At 42.5% G+C, this 27,801-nt stretch overlaps 2 protein-coding genes across 6 annotated transcripts in view; both read left to right on the forward strand.

Annotated features, from left to right (window-relative positions):
- LOC143018556 (uncharacterized) overlaps nucleotides 1-15,861 on the forward strand; it is a 52,231-nt gene extending 36,370 nt beyond the window's left edge. The window contains exon 10 of the mRNA XM_076174016.1: nucleotides 12,023-15,861. Within this exon, the coding sequence (XP_076030131.1) occupies nucleotides 12,023-13,948 (1,926 nt within the window). The 3' untranslated portion in view covers nucleotides 13,949-15,861. The remainder of the gene's footprint in view (nucleotides 1-12,022) is intronic.
- An 8,077-nt stretch (nucleotides 15,862-23,938) lies between these two features.
- Nucleotides 23,939-27,801, forward strand: part of LOC143018558 (uncharacterized) — a 39,547-nt gene continuing 35,684 nt past the window's right edge. For 2 of the 5 annotated variants that reach the window (XM_076174026.1, XM_076174028.1), the window contains exons 1-3: nucleotides 23,939-24,096; nucleotides 24,998-25,076; nucleotides 27,151-27,201. Coding sequence is in view for 2 of the 5 variants with exons in the window: in XM_076174028.1 (XP_076030143.1) it covers nucleotides 27,196-27,201 (6 nt within the window). In the remaining 3 variants the exon portion in view is untranslated. Of the gene's footprint in view, nucleotides 24,097-24,186; nucleotides 24,254-24,997; nucleotides 25,077-27,150; nucleotides 27,202-27,801 lie in introns of those variants that run through there. The other 3 variants (XM_076174027.1, XM_076174029.1, XM_076174030.1) reach the window with 3 other exon arrangements.

Below are 27,801 nucleotides of genomic sequence, written 5' to 3' on the forward strand. Positions count from 1 at the left end.
ACTGTCATTTTCTTAGCATTTCCCACTGCGGCTATCTTTCCCTCCCTATCCTCCTTCACATTTAGCAACTCCCTAAAATATTCTGCCCATCTTCCCCTTACTGCCTTCTCTTCCATTATCATCTCTCCATCTACACCTTTTACCTTTTCTTCTCTACTTGATTCGCTGCCTCTTCCTCTCTTAATTTCTTTCCAAAACATCTTTTTATTACTTTCAAATTTTTCTGTCATACTCTTACCCCACTTCACATCTACTCTCCTGTTTGCCTCCTTACCTTTTGCTTTACTTCTCTTTTCTTTGTACCTTTCATATGACTCCCTCATCCTATTATGTAACCAATCTGTAAAAGCTCGCTTCTTCTCTTCTACAACCTTCTTTGTTTCCTCATCCCACCATTCACTACCCTTTCTTCTATTTCCTCCTGTCCTTGTTCCACACACCATCCTTGCACACTTTATGACTCCCTCCTTGAACCATCCCCATTCCTCCTCCACACCTAGCTCTACTCTATCCTTCACTCCCTCCCACTCCTCCTTCAGCTTCTTCTTGTACACCTTCTCCTTTTCATTTAAAGAGTTCACTGCTTCTGACCCAGGACAGTGGACAGGGTGCAGGGATGACCCGTCATCTAGGAGGTGCTAAGATGGGAGGGAGGGTGGAGGGGTGTGGGGTGTTTTCAGGGGTGGAGTGGGTGGGAGTGATTTTATGCCTTTTCCTTTTTGGCTACCTCCCTAGTAAGGGGGAAAAAGCCTTGGTATATGTATGTATGTACTCTAAGCACCTCCCTACCTTTTGTCCCTTTCCTCTTCCTCCATCTATCCTCCACTCTCAACTTACCTTCCACCAAAAAATGATCTGATATTCCCCCACCCTCTCCCCTTAGCACATGTACATCCTTAACTCTTCCTATTTTAATCCTATTTACCACTACATAGTCCATTAACGCTCTACCACCCCTTCACCACCCTCTCCCATGTGTACTTATGCTTGACTTTCTTCCGAAACACTGTATTTGCTATTGTCAACTCTAGACACATTTCCACCATCAACTCTCCACTACGATTCTTTCCTGGAACTCCACATTTCCCAACCACTCCATCAATTGGATCATTTCCTACCCTAGCATTAAGGTCTCCTAGTACTATTACATTGATATTTCTCCCTAAATCCTCTATGCACTCATTTAAATCTCTCCAAAAAGCCTCCCTTTCTTCTACGCTCTTCTCACTGCCAGGCCCATATGCACTTACAAAAACCCACATCTCCTTTCCCAGTTTCACCTTCATCCACATAATCCTTGAGGAAACCTCCTTCCACTCCACTACACATTTACCTATCTCTTCACTTACTAGTATAGCCACCCCTTCCCTCCCTCGCCCTCTCTTCACTCCTGATAACCTTCCACTTACACTCCCAAACTTACACTTGACCTTCCCTTTCAGCTTAGTTTCACTCAAAGCCAACACATCCATCTTTCCTCTCACAAACATGCTACCTATCTCTTCCCTTTTACTCTCATCTGTACCACATCCACGCACATTAAAAGACCCAAACCTTAGGGTGCTGGTCGGAAAACTCCCAGACCCTCTTATGCCTTTGCTTTTTCTTTTAGGAATGTCCCCTGTGGGGCTACAAGGAGAAGGATGCCTAGTCCCAATCCCCGTCCCTTTCTTCTCGCCTCTTACGATCTAAGTTGAATTACTTGGTGGCAGTATTCTTTTCCCCCACCACAGGGAAGGTAGGCGAAAAAGGAAATTAATATTCAGAGAAATTGTACAGGACAGTAACAAGGGGTTGGGGGACAGCATAACGGAGGGACAGATATTAAAGAATACTTGCATGGTTCAGGCAGCAAAGATACAAACCTCATAAAACTATAATGAAGTTAGTATGTACTCTTGATTTGCAGACACACTTATCCTCAGTAGTAACTTTTGACATAATCAGTGTAAGTACACAGAGCATGTATATAAAAAAAGTGCGAAATCCTCTCTATATGAAAGTGTACAATTGGTCATAGTTGATGTATTTTATAAAAATGTTTTGGCTGTTCTAGCCTATTCTCTTACTGTCACCCTCCCTGTTTATTGATCCCTTCATGAAAAAGTTTAAGAAATACAGTGGAAGATTATAGAGATATCTGAGGCCCAGTGTGGAAACTGTCAGCCTTTTGAACCAGGCTTTCTGATAAGGGTGAGGTGGTTGATAGGTTTTGAAAATAGGTAGCTCGGCTGTCCATTTTGCAGGACCACCACAAACAGGAACCCTTCATTGGTCCCTCACTATAGTTGTTCAGTGTTTATAGAGTCGGTGGTGGGGGTACATAAGAACATAAAAATAAAGGAGACTGAAAGAGACCATGTGGCCTACACAAGGCAGTTCCATGTCCATTACCACCTGTCATCCCCATCTATAAAGTTGTCTAACCGTTTCTTAAAACAACCGATGCTGGGCAGGGGTTAGGATTTGTGTGATGTAGGAAGCAAACCAGTTGCTGTTTGCATATACACTGCATTTCTGGCTGATTCTGAGTAGGGACCGAAAGGATTGTTACTAAATTTAAAGGGATATTGATTTGGGGTTACAAGTGAATGTGGGACAAAGCTAATGTGATCAGATATACAAAGAATGATGATGCTGGTAGTTTAAGTGTAGGTGATAAGGTAACCTTGTGGAGTTGGAGAGTCTGGAGTTAGGTGGTGTGAGTGAAGTAGATGTGGAGGTGAATTGTTGATTAGAGAAAGGGAGTGGAATGAAGGGTTTAATGAAAGGTAGGTGTTTGAGGATAAATGTCTCAATAAGATAAGGTGCCAAGATAAGAGGGTGGAAGGGAGTGGAGTGTGATAGGAATGGAATGAGTGGGAGTGGTTTTTATGCCTTTGTTTTTTGGCTACCTCCCTTATAAGGGGGAAAAAAGCCTTTGGTATATGTATATGTATGTATGTAGGTATTTGAGGATAAATGCAGGGAGAGGGTTTTACTAAGGAATAATCCATGCCCATGGTGTTCTATGGAGAGACTTGGTTTATAGGGAAATGGGGAGGTGACATTGTCTTTGAGATCATATTTGAGAAATGATGTGTCATAAGAATGCATGAAGTGAGAGGTATGCTGGAAGGGGGAGAGAGCAAGGATTGAGGAGAATTGTTAAGTGGAGTGGTATCATTTAATCAGCTTATTACACAAGGTCGGTCTCTCTCTCTCAGTCTCTCTCTCTCTCTCTCTCTCTGTCTGTCTGTCTTTCTGTCTGTCTTTCAGGTGACCAATGGCTCCTTGGTAACTGGCCATGGTCTTTTGTATTTGTCCATAAAGTCACTCTGGAGGAGATAGTGGTAATGTCAGGGTAGGTTGAGTGTGGGTCAGTATGAGATGACACTGTCTATGGACTGGGGTCAAAATCTCTCCATATCAACTTCAACACATCATCATCTCTATAAGTACAAGGCAAGCTGACAACTGTAGACTGATCCCCTATTACTAATTTCAGCTGGTGACAGAAATAGTCCCACAGTAATACAATGCAGACATTAGTCCTAGGTTTCTTCCCACAGAGGTGGTAGGGCCCAAGGACAGTTGCCAGCTGCTGTGGGTTTCCAGTCAGAGAAATTTGAGCAATTGATTGATCAGTGTTGTTTGGGTACAGCCTAGTATTGTTTGCAAGGCTTTGTATTAGGTTACTTCTGTGTTATCATGAAGAACCAAGCTACAGATGATATGGTGTAACAACACAAACTTCCCCTTATCGGAAGGCTAGGACAGTGCTCCTCACAGAGGACTTTGTAGCTTGGAATTTAATAAATCATGCCCATGGTTCAACTTAGCCAGTGGCAGGGTTTGAACTGCCATCCCCTCAACTTTCGACACAAGTAACGACGCCCTAATCCGCTCAACCAGCGAGCATAAGTAAATATAGTGTCTATTGACGATATGTACGTGGAGGGTTAGAACATAGACTTTTTGAGACAGGGAATTTAATGTATGCTCATACAATGAACTTGCTTGCTGGCAGTCAGCCTCTGCACTTTATTCAAAGTAGTGATGCTTAGAGCTATTTGACCAGAGAGCATCCTTATACCTCACAAAGAATAGTTTGGCTCCGTTTGCAGCAGATGTCAAGCATGCCCCCCCAGGGAAATCAGTTCTCCTCCGCGGGATGTGGCATTAGTCCTGAACTCTCTGAGGGGTCCCCCTTACGAACCTCTCCGAGAGGCACATCTGAAGGACCTCACCTAGAGGACAGTTTTTTCTGCTAGCCCTGGCATCTTCCAAGAGAGTAGGGGAGTTACATGCCATCTCTTATAGAGTCGCCCATTCCAAAGGATGGAAAGAGGTCTCCTTCACTTTCATGTCTCAATTCATTGCCAAAAACCAAGATCCTGCCAAATCCGACCCTAGATTATGGTCCTTTAGTGTTCCGTCCTTAGACGAATTTGCAGGGGGAGAATAGACTGAAACAGTTCTATGCCCGGTACGAGCCATCCGGACCTACCTCAAGAGAACCGAACATCTTCGACCAGAATTAAAGAGGTTGTTCATCTCTACTAAAGGTAGCCCATCACTAAGAATTCCATTTCTTACTGGACAATGGAAGTCATCCACAGAGCCTGCGACATGAACCACACAGATTGTCCATGACCTGAAGGCAATAGGGACCTCCCTAGTCATCAGAAAGAATCTGTCAGTCAACCAGGTTCTTCAAGCAGGTATATGGAAGAGCCAGAATACGTTCACTTCCTTTTACCTCAAAGAAGTTATGCGGGAATCTTTAGGGAACTTATCTTTGGGCCCCATAGTGGCCGCCCAAGAAGTCCTGAAAATGATATACCCCTCCTCAAGAGCACACAGCCGACCCTGACAACTCATCCAGGTTCTGGCTCGGCAACTGCAGGGATAACTTTCCAAAGTCCTTCTCATACTCTTACATTCCCTTACCTTACCCGCGGGCTCTCGAGCATTCCAAGGGAATCAATTCAAGCCCTTCAGTGGTACAAAAGTGATTATAACCTGTCTGTCTCCACTCCAGGGAACAGAAAGGGGTGCACTTCAAAGTGAGGGGAATGTATAGGGGTCTGGTCAACATAGTCTTAGCACACTAGATTTTCCTTACAGCGGTTTCCCAGGCTAGATAACAACTTCCTTCCCTCCTAAGTCCGAGTCTCCTATTGTAAGGAGTACCGAAGAGTTTGTATTCTTCGGAACAAATGTAATTTTCGCAGGAAAATTAATTTTTCCCTGATACAAACCTGAGGTACTCCTTACCTTTAATGGCCCTCCTCAACCACCCCTCTAAACAGTTCCTTCTCCTTGCCTGACAAACCTTGTTCTTAATTCATACCTGGCTCAGAGAATGGTTATAGTGTGCGAGACTTGTGGTGGAGGGCAAGGGCCCCCCCCTCCCCCCTTGCCCCAATGGGGCCCCTTACTGAGGATAAGCGTTGCCCAGACCCACAGAGTGAGGATTTTAATTTCGCAGTGGAAATATTCGCGCTACGCGAAAGTATCCTATTGTAAGGAGTACTGAAGAGTTTGTACATACATACATACATATACCAAGGCTTTTTCCCCCTTCCAAGGGAGGTAGCCAAAAAGGGAAAGGCATAAAAACACTCCCACCCATTTCATCCCCAAATACACTCCACACCCCTCCCACCCTCCCTCTCATCTGAGCACCTCCTGGATGACGGGTCATCCCTGCACCCTGCCCACCGCCCTGGGTCAGAAGCAGTGTCGCAAGACACAGCACATCCATTTGTATCAGGGAAAAATTAATTTTCCTGCGAAAATTACATATTTCTGGTAAGAATTAGCTGGTCTTCAGTTTAGTTTTACTCGTTTCCTCAGATGCTCAGTGATCTTGTTCACCTTCAATACAAGTCAAATTCTCATGGACAGCATCAACTGCCTGATGTATGATGATTCAATGATGCATCACAATACTCGCATTATGAAAAAAGGAGAAGGAGAAGGAGTACGAAAAGAAGCTGAAGGAGGAGTGGGAGGGAGTAAAGGATAGAGCAGAGATGGGTGTGGAGGAGGAATGGGGATGGTTCAAGGAGGGAGTCTTAAAGTGTGCAAGGATGGTGTGTGGAACAAGAAGGACGGGGAAATAGAAGAAAGGGTAGTGAATGGTGGGATGAGGAAACAAAGAAGGTTGTAGAAGAGAAGAAGCGAGCATTCACAGTTTGGTTACAAAAGAGGACAGGGGAGTCATATGAGACGTACAAAGAAAAGAAAAGAGAAGTAAAGCAAAAGGTAAAGGAGGCAAAGAGGAGAGCAGATGTGAAATGGGGTAGGAGTATGACAGAAAATTTTGAAAGTAATAAAAAGATGTTTTGGAAAGAAATTAAGAGAGGAAGAGGAGGCGAATCAAGTAGGGAAGAAAAGGTAAAAGGTACAGATGGAGAGTTGATAATGGAAGAGATGGCAGTGAGGGGAAGATGGGCAGAATATTTTAGGGAGTTGCTAAATGTGAAGGAGGATAGGGAAGGAAAGATAGCTGCAGTGGGAAATACGAAGAAAATGAGAGTGATGAGTGAGGAGAATGGAGGAGAAATAAGGAAGGATGAGGTGAAGGCAGTTGTAAAGATGATGGAAGCAGGTAAGGCACCTGGTCTGGATGGATGTCATGCAGAATGTCTGAAAAAGGGAGGTTCAGTGATGGTGGACTGGTTGGTGAGATTATTTAATGTTTGCTGGAGAGAGGGTAGAGTACCAGAGGACTGGAGTAGTGCCTGTATAGTTCCTCTTTACAAGGGAAAAGGGGACAAGTGTGAATGTAGTAATTTCAGAGGGATTAGCCTGTTGAGTGTAGTAGGGAAGGCTTATGGGAGAATCTTAATTGAGAGGATTAGGAGAGGAACAGAAGGAGTAATTGGTGAGGAACAGTGTGGATTTAGGACGGGTAGAGGTTGTGTAGATCAGATCTTTTGGTAAGACAGATATGTGAGAAAGCTATAGGAAAGGGGAAGGATGTTTTTTGGGCTTTTATGGATCTGGAAAAGGCTTATGATAGGGTAGACAGAAAGGCACTGTGGGAGGTTATGCAGATTTATGGGATAGGAGGAAAGCTTTTGGGAGCTGTCAAGAGTTTTTATGTGAGTAGTAGAGCATGTGTTAGGATTGGAAATGGAGAGAGTGAGTGGTTTGAAGTAAAGGTGGGGCTTCGTCAAGGATGCGTTATGTCGCCCTGGCTGTTCAACTTATACATGGATGGGGTGGTGCGAGAGGTGAATGCTAGAGTAGTGAGTCAGGGATTGGAGATGGTTAAAGAAAATGGAGAAAAGTGGGAGGTGAGCCAGCTGTTGTTTGCGGACGACACTGCGCTTGTGGCAGGGTCAGAGGAGGGATTGAGGAAGCTGGTGGCAGAGTTTGGGAGAGTATGTGATAGAAGAAAGCTAAAGATAAATGTGGGTAAAAGTAAGGTGATGAGATGTACAAGGGGTGAAAGTGGCAGTAGACTGGAAGTGAACATTAAAGGAGAGCGACTGGAGGAAGTGGATAGTTTTAGATACTTGGGTGCAAGTGTAGCAGGAAAAGGTGGAGTGAAGGTGGAGGTAGAATGTAGACTGAGAGAAGTGAGTAAATGCCTTGGTGGTTTAAAGAGTGTAATGAGAAATAGACATTTGGGAATGGATGCGAAGAGGAGACTGTATGAAGGAGTGATTGTGCCAACAGCACTGTATGGGGCAGAAACGTGGAACATAAGAGAAGAAGAGAGAAGGAGTTTGAATGTGTTTGAGATGAGGTGTCTGAGAAGTATGGTGGGGGTTACTAGGCTAGATAGAGTGAGAAATGAGGAGGAGAACAGGGGTGAAAAAGGATTTGGGAGATAGGGTTGATGAAAGAATATTAGGATGGTTTGGACACATGGAAAGAATGAGTGAAGAAAGACTAGTAAAAGAGGTATGGAAGGCAGATGTGGAGGGAGTGAACATGAGGGGACGTCCTAGGATGAGGTGGATGGATGGGGTGAAGGGGGCTTTGGGGAAGAGGGGAATGTCTGTTGAGGAAGGAAGGGAGAGGACGGAAGACAGAGGTGAGTGGAGAATGGTTGTATATGGATGATGTTGTGACTGCATGAGGAGGAATGGGCGGGGGGGTGGGGTAGTATGTGTGAGTAAATTTTGACGCAGCCCGAAGGGATTTCTCCCCGTCATCTCCTTATATGCAAAGGGGGACGGAGAGGAGGGGTCGCCGATTAAATGAAGCGGCCTTGCTGTGGATGTACTGTGTCTTGCGGCACTGCTTCTGACCCAGGGCGGTGGGCGGGGTGCAGGGATGACCCGTCATCCAGGAGGTGCTCAGATGAGAGGAAGGGTGGGAGGGGTGTGGAGTGTATTTAGGGATGAAATGGGTGGGAGTGTTTTTATGCCTTCCCCTTTTTGGCTACCTCCCTTGGAAGGGGGAAAAAGCCTTGGTATATGTATGTATGTATGTATGAAATATAAAGTTGCAGATGTATTACTTGTTCTCTTTCACTCTGAATATTAATAACATATGATGCCTATGTAGGCTTCATTGTATGGAAGGGGTTAACCTCTTCACTCCGGGGCACATCGTACGTCTGGCAGCATTAGCTGCCCAACGTGTGATGTTGCGTCATAATAATCGCATTATAAAAAATAAAGTCAGTGCTCAATCGTTCGTTCTCTTTCACCCATGAATTTTGATAACCATAGAAAATATGATGAAGCCAGTTTAGAGAGAATGGAGGTTACGTAGGTATGACTACAATAAATATAATCAAGACGCCGACGTTGGCATCATCGCGTACCCACTTGCTCCTCATGACGCCTACGTAGGTGTCACCGTATGGAAGTGGTTAAGACCTCAATAATGTCTCCAGTACTCTCATGAAGTTGAGGTAGGTTTTGTCTTGAAACTTGTTCTTATCTATGTAGAACGGGTGATTACCATATGTGTGTCAAGCATGATCTAATACTTCCGTATTATAAGCCTGTTTGTTATCTTTAAGGAAGTTTTTTTTTTTTTTTTTTTTTTTCCCCCAAGTCAAATTGCCTATCATGGAGGTAAGATTAATGTATTGATTTGGGCTGTTGTAGTTAAAAATGATTTGGTAAGTATATTTTCTGTAACCCGTAACAGGATACTCCTGTAGATATAAAATAGAGAGACAACAGTATTTTAAAGTTATCTTTATCTTGAAACCCCTTGATTATTTGGTAGAAAGTCTTAAAATTTGATAGCTTTATAACGGGAAAAGACAGGATGTTATCCATTCTGGTATTACTGTTCACTGAGTTTCATATACCATTTGAGGAAAAAAAAAATTGGAAGGTAAATGGTGTATGGAGCTTTTAGGGAAAATGCAAGAAGTACATACATACATATACCAAGGCTTTTTCCCCCTTACAAGGGAGGTAGCCAAAAAGGGAAAGGCATAAAAACACTCCCACCCATTTCATCCCTAAATACACTCCACACCCCTCCCACCCTCCCCCTCATCTGAGCACCTCCTGGATGACGGGTCATCCCTGCACCCTGCCCACCGCCCTGGGTCAGAAGCAGTGTCGCAAGACACAGTACATCCACAGCAAGGCCGCTTCATTTAATCGGCGACCCCCCTCTCCGTCCCCCTTTGCATATAAGGCGAGGACGGGGAGAAATCCCTTCGGGCTGCGTCAAAATTTACTCACACATACTACCCCACCCCCCACCCCCCCGCCCATTCCTCCTCATGCAGTCACAACATCATCCATATACAACCATTCTCCACTCACCTCTGTCTTCCGTCCTCTCCCTTCCTTCCTCAACAGACATTCCCCTCTTCCCCAAAGCCCCCTTCACCCCATCCATCCACCTCATCCTAGGACGTCCCCTCATGTTCACTCCCTCCACATCTGCCTTCCATACCTCTTTTACTAGTCTTTCTTCACTCATTCTTTCCATGTGTCCAAACCATCCTAATATTCTTTCATCAACCCTATCTCCCAAATCCTTTTTCACCCCTGTTCTCCTCCTCACCTCCTCATTTCTCACTCTATCCAGCCTAGTAACCCCCACCATACTTCTCAGACACCTCATCTCAAACACATTCAAACTCCTTCTCTCTTCTTCTCTTATGTTCCACGTTTCTGCCCCATACAGTGCTGTTGGCACAATCACTCCTTCATACAGTCTCCTCTTCGCATCCATTCCCAAATGTCTATTCCTCATTACACTCTTTAAACCACCAAGGCATTTACTCGCTTCTCTCAATCTACATTCTACCTCCACCTTCACTCCACCTTTTCCTGCTACACTTGCACCCAAGTATCTAAAACTATCCACTTCCTCCAGTCGCTCTCCCTTAACGTTCACTTCCAGTCTACTGCCACTTTCACCCCTTGTACATCTCATCACCTTACTTTTACCCACATTTATCTTTAGCTTTCTTCTATCACATACTCTCCCAAACTCTGCCACCAGCTTCCTCAATCCCTCCTCTGACCCTGCCACAAGCGCAGTGTCGTCCGCAAACAACAGCTGGCTCACCTCCCACTTTTCTCCATTTTCTTTAACCATCTCCAATCCCTGACCCACTACCCTAGCATTCACCTCTCGCACCACCCCATCCATGTATAAGTTGAACAGCCAGGGCAACATAACGCATCCTTGACGAAGTCCCACCTTTACTTCAAACCACTCACTCTCTCCATTTCTAATCCTGACACATGCTCTTCTACTCTCATAAAAACTCTTGACAGCTCCCAAAAGCTTTCCTCCTATCCCATAAATCTGCATAACCTCCCACAGTGCCTTTCTGTCTACCCTATCATAAGCCTTTTCCAGATCCATAAAAGCCCAAAAAACATCCTTCCCCTTTCCTATAGCTTTCTCACATATCTGTCTTACCACAAAGATCTGATCTACACAACCTCTACCTGTCCTAAATCCACACTGTTCCTCACCAATTACTCCTTCTGTTCCTCTTCTAATCCTCTCAATTAAGATCCTCCCATAAGCCTTCCCTACTACACTTAACAGGCTAATCCCTCTGAAACTACTACATTCACACTTGTCCCCTTTTCCCTTGTAAAGAGGAACTATACAGGCACTTCTCCAGTCCTCCGGTACTCTACCCTCTCTCCAGCAAACATTAAATAACCTCACCAACCAGTCCACCATCACTGAACCTCCCTTTATCAGACATTCTGCATGGCATCCATCCAGTCCAGGTGCCTTACCTGCTTTCATCATCTTTACAACTGCCTTCACCTCATCCTTCCTTATTTCTCCTCCATTCTCCTCACTCATCACTCTCATTTTCTTCGCATTTCCCACTGCAGCTATCTTTCCTTCCCTATCCTCCTTCACATTTAGCAACTCCCTAAAATATTCTGCCCATCTTCCCCTTACTGCCATCTCTTCCATTAAAATTCCATCTAGTGGTAGTATTACATCTTGAGGAACCAGTGATAGGCACCTGGCAGTGGCCCCACAAGGTTGGTAATAGAGAGAATCTCCTTCATGCTCCTCATCTTCAGAGCCCATCAGCATCCCCTCGTTCATCTAGAGGTGCAACCCTAAGGGGCTCTCACAGGAGTTCCAGATCGGGCCAGAGATTTCTCTGTTATTAGTTTTGACTGTTTTTCCTCCCTTTTTCACTTAAAAAGAACTGGCAACTGCTTCCTCTTTTCTTTATCTCCAGGTGATACAAAAACAAATCTGTCTCGTTTCTTTCTCCCTCTCTCTTTTCCATCTCCTCTTCCTCCTCCTTGCTCTTTTCCTTCTCCATTTCTTGCCTCTCCTCAACTTTCCTCCTCCACTCCCTCCATCTACCCCCTCCCTCTCCTCATCTCTTTCACCTCCACAAGTCATATTACCATGTCTACCATATACCATTTATCTCTCCTTCTCCCTTCCCATCACATTCCTTTCCTACTTTTCTCTCATTGTGGTTTATCATTAGTTTATAATTGTATCTTTCCAGGCTGTACTAATCAGCAGGTTAAGTTTTGAGTTTGGAATGGTAGACATGTAAGTCTAATGTTTTTTGTTCTCTGTTTTGTTCTTTTTGCAGGCTCATTTGACCAAGAATTCCATGTATGAAGCAAGTTTCTTGACAGACAAAATGGGAGCCTATGCAACCTTCAAAATCAAGCAAGAGAAGCAGAGACGGGAGGCATTTGAAGCTTTCATGGAGGAGAAAGGCCCAAAGAAGAATCCAAAAGAGGAGGCTATGGAGAAGCGGCGCAAAGAATTACGAGAGGAGATGCGGAAGGAGGGAAGAAGTCGGGAAGAAGAAAGAGGTGATAATGGTGATGGTCGGGAGTACAGAAGCATTAGGGTTGCTTCTCGAGGAGCTCTACGAAAGCGAGACAGAGATGAAGATGAAAGGAGACATGATGAGAGGGATAGAAGAAAGAGGGACTATGACTCTCGTGAAGACAGAGGAAGGAGGGACCACGAAGATCGAAAGGGACACGACAGGAGGAAACAAGATAGGGGACGAGGAGAGAGGTCAAGCAGGAATGACACTCCCTCTCCACGGCACTCCCGGCACAATGAATCTAAGAGAGATAATTTGGCAGCTGACAAAAACACTGAGAGTGGCAGGAGTCCAGAGAAAATTGCTGACATTGAGAAAGAGTCTAAGGATGAGAATCGGTTGACGCCAACTCCAGCAACGAAATCCAAATTGCCGTTAATTGGGAAGATGCCATTCTTCAAAAAGAAGGGCTCAAGTTCTTCAGCAAAAGAGAAAGGTCTGGAGAAGGATGATGATGAGTCAGAGAGCACAGTTATGAAGCAGGAAATGGAAGAGGGTGTGGATATTGATAAAAAGGATTGTTCCTCAGAAGCTGCCTTGTCTGACCCTGTTATAGTTCAAATGAAACAAAGGGAAGTAATACCCTTGAAATCTGAACCTCAGGTTAATGATGTTTCTGAATATAAAGAAAGGCAGGAAAAAATAGAATCTGTTAGAACATTTGAGAGAAAAATGGAGTCTGGTGTTGACAGTGAGAAAAGTATATTAAAAGACGAACATGAAAAAACACAGCCTCTTGAAAAGAAAAGGAAGCAAGTGAAAGAAAAGAGTGATTTGGAAAGTGTTGGGGATGTGAAAAATGCAGAAGAAGGGAAGACAAGGGAAGTAGAAGTGCAAGAAGAGGCTATCCCAAGCATAGGGAACAAAAGAAACCAGGGAGGAAAGACTGAAAAAGAGGAGTACAAGACACCAACACTAGGGGAAGACAAAGGAAAAGAAGATGAAAAAGATGAATATGGTGGGAAGGGGGAGGGACTTGGAGTGACTGAAATGGTCAGCCAGAGTAGCTCAGGTAAGAACAGTGTGGGAGAAGAAACACAGGTGGCACTAATAAGAAATGGCAATAAGCTTCCCAGTCATCTTGCTCCTGTAGAAGATGAGGTTGGGGTGGTAGAACAGGACGAAACTGAGATGATTATGGGGAGAGTAGAGGAGGAAGCTCCCCAACCTTATCCCAGTGTTATACCCATAGATTTCTACTCAGGAGAAGAACTTGCCCAAGATGATGGTTCTGGTTTTTATCATTTTGAAGATGGGACTGTGTGCATGGAAGACTACTCAATGATGGACATGAATTCTATGTCGGCAATGGGTCTTCACACTGATCCTCTCACTGCTGCAGGCTATGCAAGCTGTGGTATGATGCCCCCTACTTCCATGGGCATAGCAATGGATCCTTCAATGGGGATGTATTCAGTTCATCACATGGGTGGAGTTGATCCCAGTTGTGTCATGCCAGAGGACCCCCTCTTCCCTCCAGGCACAGAACCAAATGTGGCAGGGGAGAATGAGGATGACCTGGATGAGGTTCCTATGGATACAGAAGAGGAACCTCAGGACCCCTGCATGGGAGACATTTCAGATACTTTGAAACATATAGGGCAGTCAGATCACTTTGACAAATTAGAAGAGATGAAATTACTAGGAATAGACATTGATGATGTTGCAGCAACGTAGGGCATTGTCACCATGAGTTAGTTGAGGGACGTTGGCCAACAAATGGAATTAATTGGGAAACAACATGTCCAGTACTAGAAAGTGCCAATGCTATAAGAATATATATGTATGTATGTAAAGATTGACAGAATATGGAAGTGAGGTGGCACATGAAACATCAAGGGTAGAGTATGCAGTTTTATTCAACACCAAATGTTTCGACCTCTTGGGCCTTCTTCAGTGGACTAATGATGGGAAAAGTCGAACCAACAGTTATCATTTGTTGTAATAGCCCCTCCTGTTGTGACATACCAGTCTTTTCAGGACCTCTCATTGGTCCCTATGTCTACACTTACCAACTGCCACCTGTGCTGACATTTGTGCCCAAGACATAAACCAACCTTGGGAATTTGTGGTATTTTCAGTGGCAATGTGTAATATCATTATTATTATTATTTTTTTTTTTTTTTTTTTTTTTTTTTTTCTCCTATGTATAAAATGTGGAATTTCCAGTTTGGAATGAGGAAGATCACCTGTTGTCAAACTGGAAAGAAGCCCACATCTTGCATAGAAAATTGGGGAAAAAAGAGAAGGCTCTGGAGGTGGCATACATTGCCACTGAAAGTACCACAAATTCCTGAGGTGGGTTTATGTCCTGGGCACAAATGTCTGCACAGGTGGCAGTTGGCAAGTGTAGGATAAAGGGACTGAGGAGAGGTCCTGCAAGATTAAGGTCACAATGTGACTGGCTATTCCAATGAATGAAAGCTGTTGACTGGTTTGACTTCTATCATCAATCCAATAAAGAAGGTCCAAGAAGTTGAAATGTCTGGTGCAAAATAAAAATCCATACTCTAGCCTTAATATTTCATTTGCCACCTCACCTATTAGTTGGACCTGGTTCAGCATATTTACATTAACAATACTCTATGATGAAGATATATATATATATATAAAATATATATATAATTATTTGTTTATTTTTCTTGTGTATTTTATTTATTTTGTTTTATGAGTATGGTATTTTCATCCCATTGGAATAAGATTCTGTATTCAGTTGGACTTGATTCAGTATATTTAACATTGACAAGACCTTAAGATGAAGATGCATCTTATGGAATTTTGATAAGTGAATTCTTGATTAATAGGTTAAATTTGTCTTTTCCTGAAGCAGATTAATTTCCTCAAAGGAATGCTAGTTTCCTTTTATCTTTTGCATCACTCCAAAATCAGTTTGAAAATTATTGTTCAAGGATTCATTTTTGGATTTCACTTAATACCAATTAGGTTTTCAGCAAAGGACTTTACTCTTGACTGGATTTCATAAGTATTTGTACTGCCAAAATATTTAACATACACTGAATACTCATGTTTGACCTGAACTATGCAGATCTTTAATAGAAACTGAATGTAAAGGGACTATTGTCTTTTTTGGGGTATGAATTGTACCCACAGTTAGAAGCCTGTATCACTGTGCATTTTATGCTGCTGGAGATTTATCTGACTAAAACACAATCTTGAGAATATATTACTTGAGTTATGCATACGTCAAGTAAGTTCTTTGTAATGTAATAAAAAATAATTAATATAAGTGTTTGAGATGTACTGTTAGCAGAATTAGAAATACTGTAATTCAAGTCTCTTCTTGTGGACTGATATAGTGGTTGCAGGAATTGTGCTGACTGTAATATAGGCTCTTGACACACCTCCAGCAAGCTCCTGATGCAAGACAAAGGTTAGTGTTATAGGGAATGCCAATGCTCCCACAGAAGGGGCCATGAAATGGATTATTGAATATTTTTACCTTCAATTATATGCCCAAATGGTAAGGTGAAAAGTGATGCTGGTGTGTATTAACTGGCAGTATTTTCTAATTAAGATCACATTGTGGCCATTTCCTCAAATAAAGATTGTTATTAATTAGAGGATTTTGATACCCTGATCTTTTATTTCATACACATTCCTAGAATTATATGAAATAGTAATCCATTTAACTTTCTAGAAAATAGCAATGGAAATGTAAGACACAACATGTCACTTTGATTTTGTATTTCAGTGTAAAAGATGCTGCATGTGCAAAATTATTTTGCAGACACCTGAGACACTGAGTTCAGCCAGGGCCAAGAAAAAAACAGGTAAATGACACCAAGGCACAAAGAGGCTTCAATTGCTAAATACACGTACCAAGGGCTTTTTCCCCCTTACAAGGGAGGTAGCTGAAATCAAAAGGCACAATTCCACTCCCATTCACCACCCCTCCCTCTCATCTTGGCTCCAGGATGATTGGTCATCCTTGCATCTTACCCATTACCCTGGGTTAGAGGCAATGCAGCAAGACTCAGCACACCCACACCAATGCTGCTTCATTTAATCAGCAACCCCCTTCTCCATCTCGTGCAGAGACATTGAAGATGGGGAGAAATACCTTCAGGCTGTCAAAATATTCACACACAACCATTCCCTAACTCCTCATATCCCCCACTCACTTCCTTCCATGCATCACAGTATCATCCATACACAGCCATTCTCCACACACCCTTTCGTCTTCTCTCTTCCTGAACAGACATCCCCCCCTCTTGCTTAATGCCCCTTTCACCCCATCCCATCCCATCCATGGTTGCCCCCTTGTGTTCACTCCATCCACCTCTGCTTTCCACTCTTAGTGATCTTTCTTTACTCGTGCTTTCCATGTGTCCAAACCATCCCAATACTCTTTCATCAACCCTATCTTCCATCTTTTCCACCCCTGCTCTCTTCTTTACCTCTTTGTTTCTCACTCTATCCAACCTAATAACCCCTAACATACTTCTCGGACATTTCATCTCAAACACATTTAAACTCTTCCTCTCTTGTGTTCCATGTCTCTGACCCATACAGTGCTTTCAGCACAATCACGCCTTCATACACTCCTCTTAGCATTCATTCCCAATTGTCTATTTCTCATTATACTTTTTAATCCCCCAAGGCATTTGCTTCTCTCAATTTACAATCAATCTCCACCTCCATTCCTCCCTTTCCTGCCACATGCGACCCCAAGTACCTAAAGCTATCTACTTCCTCCAGCTTCTCTCCTTTAAGACACACTTCCAAATTGCTGCCATCCTCTCCCCTTGTATATCTCATCACCTTACTTTTACCCACATTTACCTTCAGCTTTCTCCTCTCGCATACCTCCCCAAACTCTGTCACTAACTCCCTTAAGCCCCTCTCTGATCCTGCCACAAGTGCAGTTTCATCAGTAAACAACTGGCTTAACCTCCCACTTTCCATCATTTTCTTTAACCATCTCCAATTCCCTGCCCATTTACCTCCCATACCATTCCATCCATGTACATATTGAACAGTCATGGCAACATGAAACATCCCTGGCACAGTCCCACCTTTACTTCAAACCATTCTCCATTTCTGGTTCTAACACAGGCTCTACTACTTTCGTAAAAACTCTTGACTACCCTTAACAGGTTTCCTCCAATTACATATATCTGCAAAACCTCCCACAGTGACTTCTTGTCCACCCTGTCATAAACCTTTTCCAAATCCATAAAGGCCCAAAAAACATCCTTACCCTTTGGTAAAGCTTTTTCACATATCTGTCAAGCCACAAAAATCTGATCCATGCAACCCCTACCTTTCTTAAACCCACACTGTTTCTCACCAATTATTTCCTCTGTTCCTCTCCTAATCTTCACAGTCAAAACCTTCCCATAAGCCTTCCCAACTACTTAATAAACAGATCCCTCTGAAACCACTACACTTGCATTTGTCCCCTTTTACCTTGTAAAACAAAACTATATTGGCACTCCTCCAGCACTATCCTCCCATAGACAAACATTAAACAACCTCACCAGTATAATGCTATATGCATTATTTATTTATTTCATTTGTATTTTTTCCCTTTGTGGAAAGCAAAATGTCTTGTTTTAAAGCTGACTCTGCCATAGTTTCTATCCTTGACAGTACTGTGCCAATATGAAAGATCATAATGGAGCCATAGAATATGGTTGGTGGGTTAGTGGAGTGTGGTGTAAATATAGGCATGATGTCTTATGAACTATGGAAGTGTTGGAGTTAGGAGAGGTGAGCATAGTTTGAAGGAGTTCATCTTGTAAGAGACCCATGTCTCACAGGTAACTGGCAGCTGCCATTGGTTTGGCCAACAAATTGCTCTATGAAGAAACCTTGTGTTGTCCTTGAGCAAAGAAAACTACCATGGGTGAAATTAGAATGTCCTGGTTGGAGTATATTGATCCCCCACTGATGTTTTGTACATCAGTGGCAGTTCTGGAATAGAGGATTGATTAGTATATCTGCACTGGTTATGCTGGTAGGAAGAGGGTCATTGGATATTTATCCAAATAAATTTTAAAACCGAATTGAATTACAGTTAATCTCTCCAGCTAAAGCTTGATCTAGTAATTGATGACATGTTAGGTAAAACAATTCCAATGTGCTTTATAAGGGAAGGTTTATGGGACGGTTTTAATGGAAAGGGAAAGGAGTAATTGGTGAGGAACAGTGTGGATTTAGGAAAGGGGTTGTGTGGATCAGAATTGTGTGATAAGGCAAATCTGTGAGAAAGCTTTAGCAAAATATAAGGATTATTTTTGGGTCTGAATTTGGAAAAGGCTTATGACAGTATACAGGAAGGCACTGTGGGAGAGAGATTGGGTAGAGGTAAAGGTTGGGCTGCGTCAGGGCTATGTTATGTCACCATGGCTATTCAATGTGTACATTGATGGGGTGAATGGGCAGGGGACTGGATATGGTTAAGAAAATGGAGAGAAGTGGGAATTGACCCATTTGTTTGCTGATGACGCTGCTAGTGGCAGGGTCAGAGGGGGGATTAAGACAGTGACACAAGTTTGGGAAGATAAATAGGAGAAAGTTGAAGGCAAATATGGGTAAAGGTAAGGTGATGAGATGTACAAGGGAAGAGGATGGTCGAGAATTGGAAGTAAGTCTTAGAGAGGCTGGAGAAAGTAGATATTTTTAGGTATTTGGGGTCACATGTAGCAGAAAAGGGAGAAGCAGAGGTGGAGGTAAGTCATAGGTTAAGAAAAGCAATTATGCCTTGGGGGAGATGAAAAAGTGTCATGAGAAATAGGCATCTGGGGATGAATGCAAACAGGAGATATGAAGGGACGCTCATGCTGACAACACTGTATGGGGTGGAGACTTGGAATTTAAGAGAGCCAAAGAGGAAAAGTTTAAACGTGTTTCAGATGAACTGTCTGAGAAGGACGGTAGAGTTACAAGGTTGGATTGAGTGAGGAGAGCTGGGGTGGAAAAGGAGATGGGAGATAGGGCTGATGAAAGTATTGGGATGGTTTGGACACATGGAAAGAATGAGTAGAGAAAGATTTGTAAAAGGTGTGATGGAGTGAGTTTGAGGGGATGAGATGGATTGGGTGAAATGGGCTTTGAACAAGAGGGGAAAGTCTGTTGAGCAAGGGAGAAGTCAGGAGATTGGGATGAGTGGAGAATGGCTTTGTATAGAAGATACTGTCATGCAAGAAAGGGAGATGAGAGTAGGGAGTCGTTATGTGTAAGTGATATTCTGATGCAGCCTGAAGGGATTTGTCCCAGTCTTCTCTGTTTTCTTTTTAGGATATATGCCCCGTGGGGCTACACTTATATGCAAGGGGGGACGGAGAGGGGGGGTCGCCGATTAAATGAAGCGGCCTTGCTGTGGATGTGCTGTGTCTTGCGACACTGCTTCTGACCCAGGGCGGTGGGCAGGGTGCAGGGATGACCCGTCATCCAGGAGGTGCTCAGATGAGAGGGAGGGTGGGAGGGGTGTGGAGTGTATTTAGGGATGAAATGGGTGGGAGTGTTTTTATGCCTTTCCCTTTTTGGCTACCTCCCTTGTAAGGGAGAAAAAGCCTTGGTATATGTATGTATGTATGTATGTTCTCTGTTTTCCATATGAGGGGGTTGCTGATTAACTGAAGTGGCCATACTGTGGATATACTCTTGCAGCATTGCTTCTAACCCAGGACAGTGGGCAGGAGACAAGGATAACCTGTCGTCCATGAGGAGCCAAGATGAGAGGGAGGAAAGGATGGTGGATGGGAGTGGCTATGTATCTTTTGACTTAGCTACTTCTCTTGTATAGACTTATAAGTTAGAAATACTGACAGCTTCAGACCATTTATAGTCACTATAATGAAATGAGCAATGGCAGAAGGGGACAGAGGAGTTTGAGATGTAGGAGTGAAGTGGGTGGCAAAAATGTAATACAAATGATAATAAAATGAATAGTAATTTTCTTGAATATTTTATGTAGATCATATTTACAAGAGCAGTACTTACTTGCTGCTCCAAGTTCTCACAAACTGGAAATCTATACTGTAGGTCTGCAGTGGCTGACAGTGTCCTCAGGCTCTCCCATAGATCTCTCTTGGGAAGAAACTGGACTGTTGTCTGTGTTGTATTAATGTGGGGACTGCTTAGTACCAGCATACAATAGCTGGGGTGAGCAGTCTCAGCTGTCGGCTTCCCTTGTGTAAAAAAAAAAAAAAAAAACTGGAGGATATACAGTTGAAATTCATATATGCTGTGGACCCTGTGTGGAGATGAAGTATCACCCCCTTCAAGCTGCACTGCCAGGTGGAGATGAAGGGGGTGGACACGTTTTGAAGATCCACCACCGGTAATCAGTCATCAGAATAATGGCCAACAAAACAGAATATCTTCCTGCACAAGTCATTAGTGACATTGCTTGCTCCAGAATGCCATAAATCCAAGAGGCACCAGATAGTTTAAAATTACAGACCAGTTTCCCTTACATTGCACATAATAAAAAAAATTGAGAAATGTGCCAGACACAGTGTTCGAATATCTGGAGAACAAAAGTCCACTCAGTGCCAACTAACATGGCTTCAGGAAAGGAAGATCTTGCCTCTCCAGAGAGAGGTCATCAGTAGAATGCCACAAGGCTCACCTCTGGGTCCTCTACTTTTCCTAATTCACATGGGAGATATTGGTACAAGTGTAAGAGGCTCCCATCTCTCCTCCTCCACTGACAACACAATTATGAGATGCCCTGTAACAGGTGAAGTGTGACTACAAGACCTTGACACAGTGTACACCTGGGCCAAAAGAAGCAATGTGAAATGCTAAGGCATGGCTCAGATTATGCTATAAAGGACACTTCACTACACACTGAGGGAGGACAGAACATCACCCCATGACCATATGTCAAATGTTTGGGTGTCACGCTGAGTGAAGACTGCTTCTTCCAACAACATTTCTTGGAGGCAGTGACAAGAACAAAATCGATGGCTGGATGGGTCCTCAGAACCTTTGTCTCAAGGAAGCCACAAGTAATGCTGACCCTATGGAATGCCTTGGTACAACCCTTACTGGACTACTGTAGCCAGTTGTGGTCACCACACAAGAGGACATGCAACTGCTAGAGGCAGTACAGAGGTCTTATACCAGACAAATAGCAGAACTAAGGGACCTTGACCACTGGGATCACTTGGAGCTGGGGCCTATACTCACAGCAAAGGAGCCAAGACAGATACAGGACCATCTATACCTGAAAGGTCCTGGAGCAACAAGTGCCTGACCCTACAGTCTCGGGACTCCTGCAGCCCACAACTGACAAGAGGACAGGATGCAAATGTGTCAGAATGAGTATAACATCCAAAGCCCCTGCAAGAGTCAAGACAGGCTGAGTGTTGGTGTCTTGATGGGCCAAAAATCTTTAATGTACTGCCCAAAAATGTGAGGAACATCACTTATTGCCCAATGGACATATTCAAAACTAACCTGGACAAGTTCCTAAAATATGTGCTAGACGAACCCTCTGTACCAGGTTACACCAGCAGATGTAGGACCTCTTAACACCATACCAGATCAAGTGGACGCTGTACAAAGACAGATCTGGCAGCAACAGTGGACCACCACGACTGTCAGGAAGGACTTTTAAGACATTACCAAGTTATCCAAATAAGTAAATAGACTACATAATTCAGTACTTCATTAAACTCACTCAGAAATCAACAGAGATGAGAAATAGCTCGCATGACTGGTAATAATTACAATAGTATGCCAGCTGTTGTTTGCTGACAACACTGCGCTTGTAGCAGGATCGGAGGAGGGACTGAGGAAGTTGGTGAGAGTTTAGGTGAGTATGTGATAGAAGAAAGCTAAAGATAAATGTGGGTAAAAGTAAGGTGATGAGATGTACAAGGGGTGAAAGTGACAGTAGTCTGGAAGTGAGCATTAAGGGAGAGCGACTGGAGGAAGTGGATAGTTTTAGATACCTACTTGGGTGCAAATGTGGCAGGAAAAGGTGGAGGTAGAATGTCGATTGAGAGAAGCGAGTAAATGCCTTGGTGGATTGAAGAGTGTAATGAGGAATAGACATTTGGGAATGGATGCTAAGAGGAGACTGTATGAAGGAATGATTGTGCCAACAGCACTGTATGGGGCAGAGACATGGAACATAAGAGAGGAAGAGAGGAGTAGTTTGAATGTGTTTGAGATGAGGTGTCTGAGAAGTATGATGGGGGTTACTAGGCTAGATAGAGTGAGAAATGAGGAGGTGAGGAGAAGAACGGGGGTGGAAAGGGAGTTGGGAGATAGGGTTGATGAAAAAGTATTAGGATGGTTTGGACACATGGAAAGAATGAGTGAATAAAGACTAGTAAAAGAGGTATGGAAGGCAGATGTGGAGGGAGTGAACATGAGGGGACGTCCTAGGATGAGGTGGATGGATGGGATGAAAGTGGTCTTTGGGGAAGAGAGGAATGTCTGTTGAGGAAGGACGAGAGAGGACAGAAGACAGGGGTGAATGGAGAATGGTTGTATATGGATGATGTGATGCATAAGATGGAATGGGCGGGGGGATGGGGGGTGAGGTAGTATGCGTGAGAAAAATTTGACGCAGCCTGAAGGGATTTCTCCCCGTCTTCTCCTTTATGCATGGGGGGGACGGATAGGGGGGGGGTCGCCGATTTAATGAAGCGGCCTTGCTGTGGATGTGCTGTGTCTTGTGACACTGCTTCTGACCCGGGGTAGTGGACAAGGTGCAGGGATGACCCATCACCCAGGAGATGCTAAGATAAGAGGGAAGGTGGAGGGGTGTGGAGTGTTTTCAGGGATGGAATGGGTGGGAATGATTTTATGCCTTTTCCTTTTTGGCTACCTCCCTTGTAAGGGGGAAAGCCTTGGTATATGTATGTATGTATGCCTACGTTCAGGTCACCTTCCTGTATTAGAACAGAACCAGCACAGAATCGGTCACACAGAAAACCTTATGCTACACTTCCAAAAAAGAATTACCCCTTCCAGAAAGCAATACAATATCCCTTCACTAAGTGATATGGGTTGAGCTGGTGGCCGTAGGCGGTTTGCAGAGGGGAGCGGTTCACCTGCGAGAGAATCGTGGCAACTGAATACACGTTTCTCACACCATTCTATAGTAATACGTGGCCCCACAACAACTAGCTGATACATTGTATACCACTCCACTGGAGGCAACATGGCTAGGGAGGAAGCAGCTGAGGCGTATTTGCCGAAATCTGAAAGGTAAATGTGACCATTTATAACTAGTGACCTTGGAAGTGCCAGTGCCCCAAAATATATTTTTTTTAGCTCTTCTGGACTAAAGATTTCTTTCAGTAGAAAAAATGTCAAACATTAGCCAAAACAAACTCCATTAATGTGTTAAAAAATGTATAAAAAAGATTAAATGTCCTCAAATCCTACCAGCGACATTATGTGATTTAACGGAGCGCGGGAATATTTGTATCGAATTGCAATTTTTTTATCATTGATTCGTAAGGTCCGTGCAAAAATGTAATTGAATGGGATATAAACATTTCATTGTTTATTTTTGTGATATAAAGAATAAATCTTAATTAATTTATTTATAAGAAAATGTCTTGTTTACAACGAATTCTTCATCACATTTGGACAAACATTTTAACTAATGAAAAATACAAATATTTCTTCTAAATAAGCTATCAAAAATGTCGGAAATTAAAAACAATTAGATATATAGCAAATACCGTCATGCCGACGTTCGTGAACTTCGTCGAGTGCTTTTAGAAATCAATCACCCAGTGAGAGAGAGTGTTACGTAATTAAGAAATTTGTGTGCGACAGGACTCGAAACAATCTAAAAAGTGTATTTAGGATACGTGGTGGAAGACAAGGTAATTTATCATTTGGGGAACCGAAATGTATTTAGCGAAATGCTGACTTTTCATACTTATGGCATCCTTTTATGTCGCGTGAATGGTTGTGTACATGGCGACAGCGGTGCTGGGCGGGAAGCATATAAGTCTTTGCATTTTCTGATCGATATAGAAGGTATGGAATAGTTAATCACTTGTGAAGTGTAGTTTTTTTGTATGTCCTTTATACTGAGTCATATGTTTGTCGCAATTAGGTAACTAAGGGAATGAATAGTAATCAATTAAAATGGCGGTCAATATTGAAGACCGTATATCATTATTTGCATTCACAAAGGGATGAATACAGTTTTGATAGAATGTAAATGTTCATGTTGATTTTTCTATAGTATTTCGAGAGGGTTACTATTACCACGAACAAGGAAAGGACTTCGTTTACAAACAACGTAGTATGTTTATAAAAAGCAAGTGACGCTTCTCTTGGGTCCTTGGGAAAATACTTTGTTGAAATATTTTCGTTCAGTATTTATGAATAAATACGGCAGTCACAAGTTATACAGCTGCATTTTTTATTTCTGTTCTTACCTAGAAGACGGTATAGAGATTACTAGATTATAATTGAGGTTATGTAATATGTTGAATAATGCTCAAGTACTTAGCAACTTAAGATTTGGGTGCATTCACATTGTATTATTATAATGTATACACTACAAGAAGTGAATGGCATTCCTCATGTAATTTGGCCCAAGCTGGCAAAAATATTTGCTCCTCCTATGCTAAACACTGCTAAATGAATTACTAACAACCCTTTGCATATTAAAACTAGATAATAATAATTTGAACTTTTGGTGATAAGGTAGAATGTTGGTAATTTTAATTTATTGTGCTGGGGTAGGGTCTACATACTTTGTTTACTTTGTAGAATTTCGTCCACTGTCTCCAGGCAGCACCACATCAACATCTGCATTAGCGATTGGAGAGTGTAGCTGATGTATCCCGGGGTAGGTGGCTTGTCAAGCACTGTTTGTAGCCACTTGTACTGCTGGTTTTTGAAGCTATCTGGTGTGATGCCAAGCTTCTGATCTCAAATGGGGTAGAATTAAAGAGGTGTGTCCCTCAGTATGAGAAGCGGTGATGGACTACAGTCTTAACTCTGGGACAGGCCTTCGGGATGTGGCATAGCCCTGTTGTAGGTGGTTGTTTTCCACACATGTATAATGATGTGCCACTCACGTCATCTTTAGTTGTCCAGGTAGGGGAGGAAATTGTGTTCCCTGACTGGGCCACTAGAGTTGAGGGGTGTTGCTATCCACTTTTTGAAGGCCTTTAGTTAGGTCATTTTAGGGTAGAATAGGTAATATCAAGTATTCCTTATTGATTGAAGAATAATCATCATACCAGCAGTGATGGTGGGCAAATGTATTGGAAAGGCAATACTATCAACCTTGTTTGTTGAATAAAGTAGTTTTATGAGTGCACAGCATTTCTAAATATGAAGTTTAACTAATTTGTATTTGTAGGAATTTGATAGTTGCATGCCTAGTGTGGAGGACAAAGTAAAATTTTACTGAAATTTGCCTGTATATGACATAACCTTGAATAGATAAATCATGGACTATTGTAGGTGGGGATGAATATTTCTCAGACATGATTTGGCAGTAAGTTTGTAATTGTTAATGTTTATTTATTTATTTACTTTTTATTTTATTTAGAGAGGAGGGCATAAAGTAATAATGTTTCTTCCAGTTTAATTAACAGTTCTCAGGCCTTCCTTTAGATCTGTTTAGGAAAGAAACTATACTATTGTGTTCCATTAGTGTGGGGATCAGTATTTAAAGTCGGAACACCTCGAAGGCATGGCGGAGGTTGAATATTTGTATCTTGTGATGATTCTAACGTGTTGTATTGGCTGTATATCACTGATGTAATGTGATTCTGTACCAATTACAGAATCACATAACATAATAACACAAAGACTTTCAGTAATATTTGTTGTCGTTTATTTTTATTTTTTCTCTAAAACATTTTATTGATTCAAATGACATGGCGTATATATAAGTACAATGAATACATACCATAAAAAAAAAAAAAAACGAGGCCATTACCATAACAGAAGTCACGAAGACAAGTCAATTAAGCAGTACCCTATCTGCAGTAGTAGGCTTGGTGGTGGGGGTTTGGAACCATTCAGCCCTAGGACATTTTGACCATGGAACATTTGACCCAGCAATAATGTAACATTTGTCTCCATTGTGCACCCATGTCTTGGAGACTGTGGTGATCACTTTTATCACAACAGTTACAGTGATATACAACCAATACAGCACACTCAAATAATCACAAATATTCAACCATCCAGTAAATATATTTTATTTTCTCACCATACTAGTCAAATATCCTAATCCATGAAAATTAATGAAAAAAAAAATTGTTCATGCAACAACTGTGTTTGTGTTGGTTGGAGCCAAGCCATGCTAGCTGCTGTTGACAAAAATCTCAGGCCCAAATTAGGACATAATAATCTGTAAATAGATACTTTATGGGATACATAATTGTAGGTGGGAGACCACAAAATATCTATAAGCATGCTAAATAACCCTTATCACAGGGGAAGTGTTTCCGAATGTCTCCAACTTTTAGTACCCACTTGGTAACAACTCTTGCTACTAGTCAGTGACAGAAATATACCCTCACTAATACAAGACAACATAACATAGTCCAACCCCCCTCCCCAGAAATCTAGGACTTGCTAACTACCTTGGGGTTGCAGATTTTATGTATATGGCACTAGACCACAGTATTTATCCTGTGTAAATTTTGCCAGGGTCAGAAGTAATGACCTGTTGTGGAGGTGCTGTGTCTTGCTGCATTGCCTCTGACCCAGGCAGGGATGGCATCTTGTTCACAAGGAACTAAGATAAAATGGGCTACAAAGGGGTGTGGGGTGAGTAGAGGGTGGGAGTATGCTTTTACTGGCTACCTTCCTTATAAGGGAGGAAGAGGCCTTTTTCGAGTATAGTACAAAATAATATAGATTATGTTTACATGTATTGACGTTGAAATATTATTTTTCAGACTTGAGCTGTGGCTGCCAAAAGCAGTCAAGTACCTGATCATTAAATGGATGTAAGTATCAGTTTCCTTTTTGTGAAAAAATGCACAGTTTAAAAGTTTCTAAATTTTTTGTTTGATGTTGAATTCCTCTTCTCAAAGAGGGCTAGGATGTATCCTTAGGAAGAGGTCTTTGAAGCACGAGAACGAGATTTTTAAGATTAGGATAGAAATTTTCACCATAGGTAGAACAATAGTATGAATATAAGTGGACAAGAAAAGACTGTACAGTAAAGTCGAATGAATCAGTAGTCCACTTTATATGAAGAGAGTTCCATCAATTAGGCTTGTGGTTCCAAGTTTAAATGGATTCAAAGAAGGTCACTCCTACACGTTCACAAACCTTGCCCAGCAAATGGTAGAAGGCTTCAGGCTGGCAGATAGTGTAAAGTGCCACAGAATGGCTGTTAATCAAGGATACAGTAAAACTATAACAGTCCCACCCCCTTTAAAAAAGGGGGAGGTGCTTTGTAACCTATATACAAGTGTTGGCAACTGCCACCATTTTCTTCATCACTTATGCTGATGGAAAGTGCAGTGATGGAGACAACACAATAAAGAGAAGAACTGAAAAATAGTGTATCCTACCACTACCACGAGAATGCAGATGTGTGT

This window comes from Oratosquilla oratoria, chromosome 35 (assembly GCF_046742065.1).
Source record: "Oratosquilla oratoria isolate Oo_2021 chromosome 35, ASM4674206v1, whole genome shotgun sequence".
Taxonomy (NCBI): domain Eukaryota; kingdom Metazoa; phylum Arthropoda; class Malacostraca; order Stomatopoda; family Squillidae; genus Oratosquilla; species Oratosquilla oratoria.